Raw genomic sequence first — 13,254 nt, 5'->3', positions numbered from 1 at the left:
AGTCTACATTGCAGAATTTGACCGGCATTGACCAAGAAAATCATGTACAACGTTTTGTTGTTTTTGTCATAGTCGTACCAAAAAAGCGTATTCAAAGTCTCTACGACACTTTCGCCCTGAAAAAAACAGCACAAAATGGAAGGAAATCAAAGAAAATGTTTACTGCATCTTCTACAGATTGACCCAAATAGAATAATAGTTGGTACGCAAGAGTCGTGGAGAAGCACATCGATGCAATTCGAAAATAAAAATCTGAAAGGTACTCAGAAAACTAAAAGGGTGGAGGAACTCTGTACTGTTAACTACAAACCACTAGAAAAAAACTGCACAGGCTGATCAACAGAATGATAATGATCACCTCACCGCTAACGAACCACTTATGAAGCATCTTAAGCATGTTGCTCATAGCACTGAAAGAAGAATCAACTTGGAAAAACAATGAAATTTCTTACATTTTCAGAGTAATGTGATTCTTTACACACAGTAAAAGTTGCTTGTTGATTTCGTCGTTTTCAGTTTGCTCGTTCATTTTCGATAGAAAATAAACGAAAAGAGACATCTGAAACTTGAATATAAAAAAGGTATGAGCAAACTGATAAAATGGTATCATCATAAATATGCTTATGGCGAGGAAATATTCAACGCGAAAAAACCACACCATGACCGGTGGAAACAAATCCTCCATTAAAGCGATTTCGAATAAAATATTGCGGTCATTTTCTTGAGGAAAAAGAAACATAAACGCGAAAATTATAATGGTGACTTCACTGGCGATCAAATACAATGTGATTCCAATTGATTCTTTTCTGATTTTCTGTTGGATCTTCTGGTTACCACTTTCAAGACCACAGGCTCATTTCGTCACAGCAAGAAGCAAAGCTTTCGGAACATGCCATCAAGTATACGATATAGTATACCATCTGAAAAAAATATCTCATAAATCGCTTATTTGGGGCTAGTTTGCTCTTTCTAGTTCTAATATTTTGGCTTTTGGCATTTAGCACAGTTAATAAACATGTTAAAAGTAGTAATTAGTCCAATTTTTATTGTATTGGCGTTAAAACTACCAAAATTACAAAAAAAAAGGTAAATTGGAATAACATGTTAAATTCTCATGGGTCTTTGAATTCTAAGAGCAGTTCTAAGATCTTTAAAATACTCCGTTATATATTATGAATTTTACCATCAGTCAGCACGGCCTTGAAGAATACTTATATAACAGGATGCCATATAAGAAGCCATATACTGAATGAAATAATTAGCTTCAAATTTATATAAAAATAAGAAAGTTTGAATTACGATGAGAAACACGTAAAGCCATAATGTGAAATGTCTGAACAGTTTGATAATCGGTAACTTGTATAAATCTATGCAGATGAGCCTATAGAGTCTAAGAGGATCCCGATCGAAAAAATCACCAAATTTTGACAATATTTTGAATTTACGAATCACTTTAGACATGACGTGGTCTTAAAGAACGAACTGAACGGACTACAAGAAATCAATTTAAGTTGAAACGAGTTGGAATGATGGCTGATAAACGATTCACTATTTGAATTTTTGATGATTTCATATGGTTGGATACTTCACTCGATATCAGTTTAATAAATAATGATAATGATATGAGCTTCATACCCAAAAAAAACGTTTAATTAAAATTACGTTGAAAACAAAGGTACACATTAAAACTTAAAACTAATCTTCAGCAGTGATGGCTTCCGGTATGGTATGAATGATAACTTTCCTCGTGGCGTCGTACACGAAATTATTATTTTCGAAAATGCGGCTCTGGTAAAACGGCTTCAAATCATGAATATTCAACTGTTTGGCCTGAAATAAAACTTGAGAAACTCCTCAGGAGGATTGGCATGTCTTACTTTATCCTTCAGATCTTTCTCGTCGATTTCAATGACTAAAGCTTGAGATTCGTCGGTCCCCCGCAAGAACGCCAGTTGGTCCTGAGACAACTGTCGCAAAATATAGAAGAGTAATTCGCTGTGGTCCTTCTTGAACATCAAATACCGCTGGAACACCTACAAAAAAAACTGTAATTTCGCGTGACCACATCAAAACCACTGACTTGTCGCATCGTTTTCATCACACTGTATTTCTGCGTCTCGACGAAGCTTTCCAACATCATTCTGATAGCCATGTTGACGTCGTCTTCTTGGACGTACTCGCGGAGGTGCATTCTTGCGTGGGCTTCCGCCATGCGGATGATACTTTCAATGTGGCGGACGGTGATGGGAAGACTTCCGGTGGCCTTAAATTAATTTTTAGCTTGCTGGGGTTGGTACTATGAGATGATTACCAGAGATTCCTGTCGGAGTTGGCTGTAGATGTTCGCGATTTTATCTTGATCCATGTTCTGGAGTTTGGGGTGGACGTTTTCCCGGGCGTAGACGAGGTACTTTCGGAGCATTTCTTGGGGGATGGCGAGGTCATCGTCGGGGACGGTTTCTATAGTCTCGCCTTTCTTTGAGGGGTGGTGGCGGATGTGCGAGTTCACCACGAATCTGAAACAGGAGGGGACAACTATTTATTTATTCATTTCCTCTATTTTATGTCGAGATTTTCTCAATTTTATGTTCACATCATCTCTTTTGAGTCCACAGTTTTATGTTCATAGAATCTTCTTAGTTTCATGTTCAGTTTTTCTCAGTTTTATGTTGACATTTTCTACGTTTTATGTTCATATAATCTCTTCTCAGTTCTATGTCGACATTTCCTTCGTTTTATGTTGGTAATTAGATTTATGTTGCCACATTCTCAGTTTTATGTTCATAGAATCGTCTTAATTTCATGTTTATAATTTCTCAGCATTATAAAGACATTTTCTTCAGTTTTAAGTTGGCATTTCTTCCGTTTTATGTTGATATAATTTTTTCTCAGTTCCATGTTGACACTTTTTATTCGTTTTGTGTTAGAAATTTCTCAGTTTTATGTTGCCACACTCTCAATTTTATGTCGACATTTTTTCAGTTTTATGTGGGCATTTTTTCCGTTTTATGTGGATATAATTTTTTCTCAGTTCTATGTTGACACTTTTTATTCGTTTTATGCTAGCCAATTTCTCAGTTATGTTGCCACATTCTCAGTTTTATGTTCATAGAATCTTCTTAATTTCATGTCCACATTTTTTCAGTTTTATCTTGACATTTCTCCAGTTTTATGTTCATAATATCTATTCTAAGTTCTATGTTGACATTTCCTTTGTTTTATGTTAGCAATTTCTCAGTTTTATGTTGCCACATTCTCAGTTTTATGTTCATAGAATCTTCTTAATTTCATGTTCACATTTTCGCAGTTTTATGTTGACATTTTCTCAATTTTATGTTGCCATTTTTTCAGTTTTATATGGGCATTTTCTCTGTTTTATGTTGATATAATTTTTTCTCAGTTCTATGTTGACACTTTTTATTCGCTTTATGCTAGCAATTTCTCAGTTTTATAATCATAAAATCTTCATAATTTCATGTTCACATTTTTTCAGTTTATGTTTACATTTTCACCAGTTTTATGTTGGCATTTTCTCCGTTTTATGTTGAAATTTTTTTACTCAGTTCTATGTTGACATTTCCTTTGTTTTATGTTAGCAATTTCTCAGTTTTATGTTGCCACATTTTCAGTTTTATGTTCATAGAATCTTCTTAATTTCATGTTTACATTTTCTCAGTTTTATGTTGACATTTCTTCAGTTTTATGTTGACATTTCCTCAGCTTTATGTTGACAATTTCTCAGTTTTATGTAGAGATTTTCTCAGTTTTATGTTGGCATTTTCTCTCTTTCATGTTCATATAATCTTTTCTCAGTTCTGTGTTGAGATTTCCTTCGTTTTATGTTGGCAATTTCTCAGTTTTATGTTTCCACTTTCTCAGTTTTATGTCAATAGAATCTTCTAAATTTCATGTTCACATTTTCTCAGTTTTATGTTCACATTTTATCAGTTTTTTGTTGACATTTCCTCAGTATTATTTTGCCACATTCTCAGTTTTATGTTCACATAATCTCTTCTCAGATCTATGTTGACATTTCCTTTGTTCTATGTTGGCAATTTCTCAGTTTTATGTTCATAAAATCTTCTTAATTTCATGTTCACATTTTCTCAGTTTCATGTCCACATTTTCTCAGCTTTATGTTGACATTTCCTCAGCTTTATGTTAAAATTCCCAGTTTTTATCGCCAAAAATTAAAGCGCGATATCGAATAAAAATTGGTTGCATACCAAAAATTGATACAAATTCTGCGGCAATCTAATCTCCAAATCAATCGAGATAATTTCGTACATCTCTACGTTTCAACAATGGAATTAATTTCTAATCTAATCAATAAATCGCAAAAGTGCAAAGATGCCCCTAGAAATGTAAGTTTTTTCGCCACCAAAATCCCCAATTTTAACATAACAAATCCAGAAAAAAACTCGCCGAAGAAGCGCGCCAAAAATTCCATGACTTTTACCAACAGTACCGAAAAATCCAAGAAACAGACGACTTGAAAACGATCCTCCAAAGACAACTCCCAAAAATTTGCAAAAACGAAACATCCAAAGTGATAATCGAGCAAGTTGACAAAGTACTGAGCGAAGAATTCGATGAAGACCTCAGCATTGAACACTTACATGCTGTTACGTATTGCGCTGCTCAAACTGTCGTTCAGCTATGCGAAGATGAAGGTGTTGAGATCTTCCCTCAAGAAAAAATCCCGAAGGAATTCCCAAAAACTGAAGAAGACCAGAAGACGCTCTACAAAACCAGTGTGCGACGCTTTAAAAGATTGTTATATAACGAAGAAAAGCGCATTGTTGGTGAAAAAGTACCAACAGTTAAACAAATCGAAGACTACTGGTCAAGTTTGTGGGAGGAGCCAAGCAAAAAGAAAGATGATCTTCCATACCCAAAGAACGAAGAAGAGAGAATGAAAGGAAAAGACGTTCAAACTTCATCCACCATCACTGAAGCAGAATTGAAGAAAGCCTTCAAGACGCGCAAGAACTGGTCGCCCGCTGGCATCGACGGTCTCCAAGTTTTCTGGTACCGCGCGTTCCCGAGCGTGAAGAACGCGCTTTTGGTGAAGATCAACCACGTCGTGTCAAATAAAGAAGAAATGCCTGACTTCTTCACCGTAGGCATCACCAGCATCAGTCCCAAAGACGAAAACACGCAAGATCCGAAACGATACCGCCCCATCACGCACTTACCGACGATTTACAAAATTATTATGAGGTGCGTCTACCAGAAGATCTTCGCCCATTACGAACAGTACGGGATTCTAGCGGAAGAACAATGTGGAGGTCGCAGAGGATGCTTCGGAGTACGCAAAGCTCTGGTTATTGACTCGGTGGCGCTGAACCAAGAGCGCGTCCACGGTCAGTACGTCGATATTAAGAAAGCTTTTGATAGTGTCTCTCATGACTGGCTCCTGGAGATGCTCCGGGTGTACAAAGTTGACGAAACTCTTGTCTCGTTTCTTGAGAACACCATGAAGAAATGGAAGACGAAGATTCAATTCGGTGGTGAGCTTACCAGGAGTATTTCTTTCAAGCGAGGAGTGTTCCAAGGGGATCCTATGAGCGTTCTTTTATTCTGGACCGCTCTGAATCCTCTATCGTTCCATCTCAGAGGAAGAGGTCTACCGATGGGAGATGGACGCGTTTCGCATGTTCTGTACATGGATGACCTCAAACTCTACGCTGAGAGTCCCAAAGAGTTAGAGGAAATGTACAAAGAAGTCGAGGGATTCGTCACGGGAATTGGAATGGAGATTAACACTGAGAAAAAACATTTGTTTGTTATTCCATCTGAAAGAACATCCAGGCCAGAAGTATCTTATCTGGGGTACACCCAAAACCCCAAAATCAACAATGAGAAGACCATTGGTAGTAAAACAACGAACTTTAGCAAAAAATCTGCAAAAATTGACCGAACGAAAATCTCCCAGAAATGTAAATCCAACTTCAAGAGAAAGTTCTTGTATAACTACATCCTTAACACTTTCGGGGTTCTTGACTGGAAAAATTTTGACCGGCAACTACAAACCATTCAAGTGAAAAAGCGTTTTCTTCGGGTTGTCAAACGAAAGACGAACGGATTGAATAACATTTCCATGAAGTTCATAAACGAAATGTGCAGAATGAGAAGAGAGTTTTCCAAAGAGGCGACTTCGGAAGTTATGAGAAACATCATCAAGTGTGATAACGTGACGCCTCTGATGCTATCTATCGAGCAAACAAAACAAAACGAAGAAAAATACGTAAACGCGCTCGTAGAAAAAATGAAACCAAAGTAAACAAACAAATAAAAATAAGCTGTTTTTCATTCGTGTTGGTAGTACTGTTGAAATCCTATCGATTTTGACATTTCTGAACCGTCATGACTCACAGCAGTACTACCAACTCGTCAAACTAAAACCCAGCCTCCCAGACATTCTCACCTTGCCAAATGCTGGTCCTGCAAGGGATCAATCTCATCCCTGACGACGCACATGATGTCAAACCTCGACAAAATCGGATCGGACAGATTAACATTCTCCGCAAACGTCATACTAGCATCGTATCTTCCACCAATGGGATTCGCTGCTGCGATAACCGAACACCTCGCCTGGAGACTCGTCACAATTCCAGCTTTTGAAATGGAAATGCTCTGTTGTTCCATAGCTTCATGAATGGAAGTTCTATCTTGATCGTTCATTTTATCAAACTCGTCGATGAGACAAACTCCTTGGTCTGCTAGTACCAGCGCTCCGGCTTCCAACGTCCATTCTCGACTCGTCGGATTTCTTCTCACATAGGCTGTTAGACCAACAGCGCTAGCGCCTTGACCAGTGGCGAAAACAGCTCGTGGTGCTATCTTCTCGACGAACTTCAAAAACTGGCTTTTGGCAGTACCGGGATCGCCGCAGATTAGCACGTTGATGTCGCCTCTTAGTTTGTGCTTTAGGCCGGGGTTTTTGGGTTCGCCTCCAAAGAGCGCCAGAGCTAGAGCTCGCTTGATGTAGTCGTGGCCGAAGATGGAAGGGGCTATAGAGGCGATGATGCGATCAGCGATCCTGTGGTCTTTGCTCATTTTGATAATCGCATTGATATCATCATCAGTTAGAGACTGCACGATCTGTTTACTGTCTTTCACCACCATGTGGTTGGCAAAGATCACCGTGGAAAACACGGGAAAACCATTATCAGTGTTCAACGACCCGTCGTAGCTATTGGAGTAGATCCCCGTCACGTCCACTTCATCCCCCGGCTTGCAGAGATCGCAGAGATCCGCGAGGAGAATACAGTCTTTGGAACGAGGCACCCTGCCGGCGGGGATGTGTCCCGGGGACTCCTGCAGGGTGATTTTCTGGTAGTTCCGATAAATAGTTTGTTCCATGTTGATCTACAACGAGAAATGAAAGAGTCCTTGGGAGAATCCGGGAATTTTACCATGAAAGGACCGGTGCTCTGACACTCCGGACAAGCGCCTGGTTTGACTTCGCTGTGCTGGGACTGGACGAAGGGACCGATGATGAACCCGCATTTGTTACAGTCGAACTTCACCACCGAGAGTTGGGGCATGACGCCGGTGGTGGCGGTCACCACTCCGATGGTTCGAACCAGCTGGTTGACGTGGAGTTTTCTGAAGGTCCTCAACTCTTCAATGAGCGGCAGCTCTGAGATTCGGACGTGGATCTCATTAGTGACTCTCTCGTAGCTCGGGTACTTTGACAAGACGATTTCTTTGGCGACTTCATCGAAAATCTCCAACATCTGGAAGGGGGCTTCCGGTAAAAAGTACGCTAGCACGTGTTCCTTGTTCGCTAGGTACGTAAATTCGACGGTCAGACTCGACTAGAACAGAAAATTTAGCCCCCTGCAAGCACCCCCTTGGGAATCTTCACCTTATTACTCTCGCACATCCTTCGGATCTTCTCCTGGTACACATACTGCCCCCGACTATTAACGTAAGTCCTCAAAAAGTTCTTGAATCTGTTGGCAATTTCTGTTCTGGGCCCAATCATGCACACCCACTCCTTAATAGTGTGCCCTTTTGTGTCCTCCAGATTCTCAATACTCTCAATCATGTCAACATCTTCAGTTTCACCAGCAGCCGCCTTCTCTGCCATCCTCCGTTTCCTTCGAGGGTCTTCTTCATCGTCGCTCGCGTAGAAGAGCTCGCGGTCGTCACGACGGATTAGACCTAGTTCTCTGTCGCGGCGGCGAAGCTCCTCTTCAGCCGCCATGCGGTCCTCCATGGTCATATCGTCGTAGTCTTCGTAGTCGATGTTGCGGTCGTCGTAACGATCGAGGTGGGGCATGGGACGGTAGTCACTACAAAATTTTAATTAGTGGGTAATAAGGGGGAGACCAAGGGGGCTACTTCTCCATGTTGTCCCCGAAGAGCTCCTCGCCCTCGCCTTCATCAATCGGGACGTCATTTTCGTCGCCGAAGAGACCACCTTCGTCCTCAAAAGGTGCGAGGTCTTGAGGGGGCGACGACGCCACGGACTGGGGGGTTGGTTGCGGGGAGTCGTCCGACTAAATAAAAACAATTAATTGAAGGGGGTGGAAAGGGTGCGGACTTACATTTTGAGACATTTTCTTGGGGGAGAGACACTTAACACGACCACAACAATGAAACCGTTTTGATGGGAATTGGCGCCAAAACTGCAGTTATCTAACCTCACTTCTCTAGGGAGTTTCGTCCTAGCTGTCACTTTGACAGGATTTTTTAGGTTATGTTTTGATTACGCGAAGGTGTAAAAAACGGTGCTAAAGCATGAAGAATGAAGACGATTCTTGTTACGTCTATTTGAAGTTCAATGAAAAAATAACTCCGGGGATTTTCGCAAATAAAATGTTTTTTCGAGTAGCCAACTTGCACAAGAAGCATCCTCTTGTTCAAATCAACGATTTGCTTTTTAAAGGTGAGAGATTATCCGAATGTCCACAGGAGGCCTTGATTATCAAAACTAGGTTGGCACTATTGTTTTAAGGAGAAATTTAGTGTTGGTACACCTCGTCGTAATTATTTCCAGGCACCTACGACGAGTGCGTGGGCACGAACCTCTTCTTTGAAGAGATCGAGGACCCTCCAGTCGCCACCAACATCTTCGAGAAGACTCCCCCAATCCGCCTCAAACATACAATAACGCAAACTAAAGTTATCAAACTAAAACAGATCAAACTTCCCCGTGACGCCCCCTCCAACAAAAACTGCAAAGAGTCCATTGTCTTGAACCTCAACCAAGACTACAGCACCGTCTTGGAGAAACTCGAGCAAGGAATCCTCAATGTTGAAGACATGGCTCTGAAAGAACCCGAAATGGCGCTCGAGGAACAATTCGAAGATATGACTTTCGAGACGCGCGAAGAAGTCTCCACGGAGCCCCAGCGCGAAATCGACGCTGTCGCTGAGAAGAAGACGCCCACTGCTCAACTGGAGGCCAAATACGAGAAGCTGCAGAGGTTGGTGAGGCGACCGGTGAAGAGGATGAAGTCTGTGGAGTCGGTGGAGGAGTGCGAGCCCCAGTTTAGGAACGCGTTCGAATATCATAATTTAGAGAGACAGGTCTGCCAGAGTAGCGATGCGTTTCGCTCGGTTTCGGGGCCCATTATCGAGAAGACGTTCCTGGGAGGAGTTGACGTGGAGCGGTGTGTTCTTCAGGGGCTCCTCCCGGATGTTGACCACGTTTTGACTCCCGAGGAGCAGAGGAAAGTCTTCACGATCGATAACTTCGAGAATCTGTCTTTACCGGCGCGGTATTTGGTGCTCAAGCAGTGTGTTGAACAGATTGAAGAGTCCATCGAGAACTCCACCAGCGAGGAGTTGAAAGAGACGGACGACAACGGGAGGACCATTGCGGATATCTGTGATATTTTTAGGAGACTCGTTCGGGCTTTGGAACTGATTGTCGCTCAGGGCCCCGAAAACGAAGAATTAAGTGTGAGCGTCCGGACGGAGCTCGACGAAGAGGAGTACGTCAAGTACCGCTACAACCCCAACGAAGACGTGTTTTCCGCCGACATTTTCAACGAAGAGGAGTGGATTAAAGGAGGTGACAAAGAGGAGCATCCGGAGTCAGACGAAAGCGACGAAATTGTCTAATTTTTTTAATAAATATAATTAATTCATCAACGATTACTTACACCAAATTTAATTTAACAGAATTCTTCCGGTATATCCGGGAAGGGTTTCATATCCGGAGTCGTGAGCTTCGCTTTCTTTAAATACGGCATCGCCAGGAGCTCCTTCGCCGACTTCCGGACGAACGGATCATAAATCAACATGAGCTGCAACAATAGGCTCACAGTTCAGAGGAAGAGAATTTTATTCGAAAAAAATTGCTCATGAAATAAATTTTTAAAAATTTAAGCTTTAAAAATGTAAATAATTCAACTCACGATGATTTAAAATTTGCCTTCTTTTGAAAAATGGAGTTTTCTACAACACATTGTTGGTTTTCGTTTTCATGAACAATTATTTTCCGGCGAATCGTGGGCTCTGAAAAGTACAATTGGGTTGGTACCACTGTAGTACCTTAAGAAACTCCTCTTCCTCAGCATCATTAAAACTAATGTGGAGCTTCAAGTCGCTCGGTTTCCACTGCGGAAACGACACTTCGTACTGCGGAAGTGACGTCACCCCCGGCCAGATCTCCTCGTTGGGGGTCCCCAGGATTTTGAAGATTTTAAAAATTTGGTCGATTTCCGAGTCGCCGGGGAAGAGCGCGCGCTTAATCAACTAAAAATTATTAAAAAAAAATTAGGTACAGTCGTACCAACGTGTGAAGTTACCATTTCCGCCATGACGCAGCCCAAACTCCACAGATCGATTCCGTTGGTGTACAGTTTGGAGCCCAACAGGAGTTCGGGGGCGCGGTACCACATCGTGACCACTTCATGCGTGTACGACTTGGTCGGTACCGAAAAACACCTGGAGAGGCCAAAATCGGCGATTTTAATATGTCCTTCTTTATCCACCAGGAGGTTCTGAGGCTTGATGTCCCTGTGGAGGATGCGATGGGTGTGGAGGTACGCGAGCCCCTCGCTCAACTGGCGCAGGTAATTCTACAAAAATTACAATAAAAAGTGTGCTTGATAGCCCCCATTAAACGAACCCTGACGAGCTCTTTGTGCATGGGTTTGGTGGTCCCATCCAAGTACCGCTTCAAGTCCAAATCCAAGTACTCGAAAACCAGGTAGAGTTTGTCAGAGGTGTACATTACATCTTGTAGTTCGATTATGGAGGAGTGCCTGAGCCCCTTTAAGATTGAGATTTCTCTTATGGCGGTGGATGGGACCCCCTCGGTGTGGTCGTCCTTGCAAAACCTACAAAACGGGCTCTTAGCAAAACAGTCCAACTCCTGGAGCCCCCGGAATTAGTACTTACAATTAGTATGCGATGGTTGTTAGCTGAAGTATAAGCTGAATCATGTGGTGCTACGCTCAACCCTCGTAAGCCCCTCAAGATTCAGCTCAAAATTCCGCTAAATTAGTGTGTTAGAAGCGTCCCACCCCGCAGAAACTCCAAGCGTGAAGTAAATTAAAATAATTAAAACTTACTTCTCTAATTTAATTCTTTTAAGGGCAACACTCTTCCCAGTCACTTTGTTCTTCGCCTTGTAGACAATCCCGTAAGTCCCTTCACCTGCAGTTCCCAATTTTATAAATCTATCCAAAGTATTCATTTTCGTCGTTTTTTCGGTCGGTGCACACAAATTAGCGGGAAATTCACTTTATGCATTTTAGCGGCCATTCCTGTTTATTACGGCGTGCGCATGCGCGCCAACATCGATATTAAGTTGGCAACGAAATCAATAACAATCGGGGTCGCGGCGAAAAAACAAAAAAAAACGCCAACACAACCCTTCATTCTCCTACAAACAACACAAAAGATTGTACCAACCCACAGTACCACCACAAAACTCCACAAAAACACGAGCTTCCCACAATTTTTTTAAAATTCCGCAACTTTATTGTTGTTAGGTTGGTCACGGCGCGTAAACAAACGCGGTGGTGGGGCGGTGTGGCACCACCGCCTCTTATTTAAACGGCCACAGAAAAATACCTGATTTTAGACGTGTCTTTGCGGGGCCCCCTTTCCTACGTCTAAACAGAAAAAATACTCCGGGGGCTCTCCTAAGATTTATTTTTTTGCTTCGCCACCAGCTGCGGCAACACTGTTTGATTTTCATTGCGCAAAATTCCACCAATGAGAACGCCGCGCGCATGCGCTCTCCGTTTGACGCCCCAGCTTGGAGTTTACAAACGTTGAACTTGGTGCCTTAGATGAAGGAGTAAATAGATAGCCCACTCTATAGTAAATTTTTGGAAATGACGCGCGGAGGCGACATCTATAAAAAAGTCACAGAAGTTTTACTTATTCCCGAAGACACAAACCAGCTACCTTAGCTAAGACACGAACCACTATGGGCATTTTTTCACTGGTTGTAATAATTTAATTTCAATTGAAAACCCTATTTCAATGTAACATATTTATTATACAATTATACATAGAGACATAAATAACAATAAATACCCAACATATAAATACACATTACAACAATTCATAAGCATACCTATTTTTTTGTAGCGACGTTGAAAATGTATGTTTCAATGACGATTGCAGAAGCAAAATTTCACAAGAGTGTCCCCAAACATTGATGTTTAAGATGTTGGAATGTTGTCACTTAAAAAGAGCTGAATTTTCAATATTCCACATACTCTTCATAAAGGTTTCTTGAATTGTGTTGAACTCTTAATTCTGGTTGTTGCATCTTTTCTATTGTATCTAAAATACAATTATTTGTAATATTAACTAAAGTTTTACAATGTTAAATTTACCAAATAATTTTTCTGAAGTGTTGCAAGTTGGTGCATCTCTGGTAAAAAATGAGAATAGCTGGTCTCTTTATTAGACTCCAGTGTAAATAATTCTACAAATTAATAAATAAATGAAATATGTATATTCATTTTAGATTAATAATACTCACCGATCTTGGCTTGGTATTAAATATGGTCATTCCTGAACTAATTATTATTATTATTAAATAAATTCAGTTCTATTGAAACAACAAAACAAGATGACCAGTGGAACCTTAACCGTTCTTATAAACTTCAACACTACAACTGAAGAAAACTCGAGAAAAAACTAAAAACTTAAAATTCAACACAACACATGTTAAAACTTTCCGTTGAACAAAACATAAACATTGTATTTGTTTCTCTTTTTGAATTATATGCATCCTCCTCAATTAAGGTAAATTAGAAATCTGTA

General features: G+C 41.0%; 3 protein-coding genes and 1 long non-coding RNA gene across 4 annotated transcripts; 1 reads left to right on the top strand and 3 right to left on the bottom strand.

Annotated features, from left to right (window-relative positions):
- Positions 1-1,632: 1,632 nt before the first annotated feature.
- On the bottom strand, positions 1,633-8,632 carry Mcm2 (DNA replication licensing factor Mcm2). The gene is made up of 9 exons (XM_088033588.1): positions 8,562-8,632; positions 8,356-8,513; positions 7,877-8,306; positions 7,422-7,826; positions 6,431-7,374; positions 2,312-2,516; positions 2,081-2,263; positions 1,878-2,033; positions 1,633-1,830 (listed from the first exon to the last, which is right to left on the bottom strand). Exons 1-9 carry the CDS (start codon positions 8,571-8,573, stop codon positions 1,696-1,698), a joined length of 2,628 nt encoding a protein of 875 aa, XP_087889714.1. The 5' UTR covers positions 8,574-8,632; the 3' UTR covers positions 1,633-1,695.
- Positions 8,633-8,738: 106 nt separating this feature from the next.
- On the top strand, positions 8,739-10,119 carry LOC148175923 (uncharacterized). The gene is made up of 2 exons (XM_088033589.1): positions 8,739-8,902; positions 9,014-10,119. Exons 1-2 carry the CDS (start codon positions 8,755-8,757, stop codon positions 10,081-10,083), a joined length of 1,218 nt encoding a protein of 405 aa, XP_087889715.1. The 5' UTR covers positions 8,739-8,754; the 3' UTR covers positions 10,084-10,119.
- On the bottom strand, positions 10,075-11,767 carry LOC148175922 (cyclin-dependent kinase 2-like). The gene is made up of 5 exons (XM_088033590.1): positions 11,541-11,767; positions 11,096-11,306; positions 10,773-11,045; positions 10,516-10,719; positions 10,075-10,268 (listed from the first exon to the last, which is right to left on the bottom strand). Exons 1-5 carry the CDS (start codon positions 11,663-11,665, stop codon positions 10,137-10,139), a joined length of 945 nt encoding a protein of 314 aa, XP_087889716.1. The 5' UTR covers positions 11,666-11,767; the 3' UTR covers positions 10,075-10,136.
- Positions 11,768-12,457: 690 nt separating this feature from the next.
- Positions 12,458-13,212, bottom strand: LOC148175921 (uncharacterized). The gene is made up of 3 exons (XR_015770058.1): positions 12,971-13,212; positions 12,822-12,913; positions 12,458-12,768 (listed from the first exon to the last, which is right to left on the bottom strand). It is a non-coding gene; the product is annotated as an uncharacterized LOC148175921 (long non-coding RNA).
- Between the last annotated feature and the right edge of the window lie 42 nt (positions 13,213-13,254).

The sequence above is a fragment of the Gnatocerus cornutus genome, chromosome 4 (genome assembly GCF_029298725.1).
Source record: "Gnatocerus cornutus isolate USDA-ARS CGAHR chromosome 4, icGnaCorn1.1, whole genome shotgun sequence".
NCBI lineage: Eukaryota > Metazoa > Arthropoda > Insecta > Coleoptera > Tenebrionidae > Gnatocerus > Gnatocerus cornutus.
Note: the sequence above shows the minus strand (reverse complement) of the source record. Positions and strands in the feature narration are given on the sequence as shown.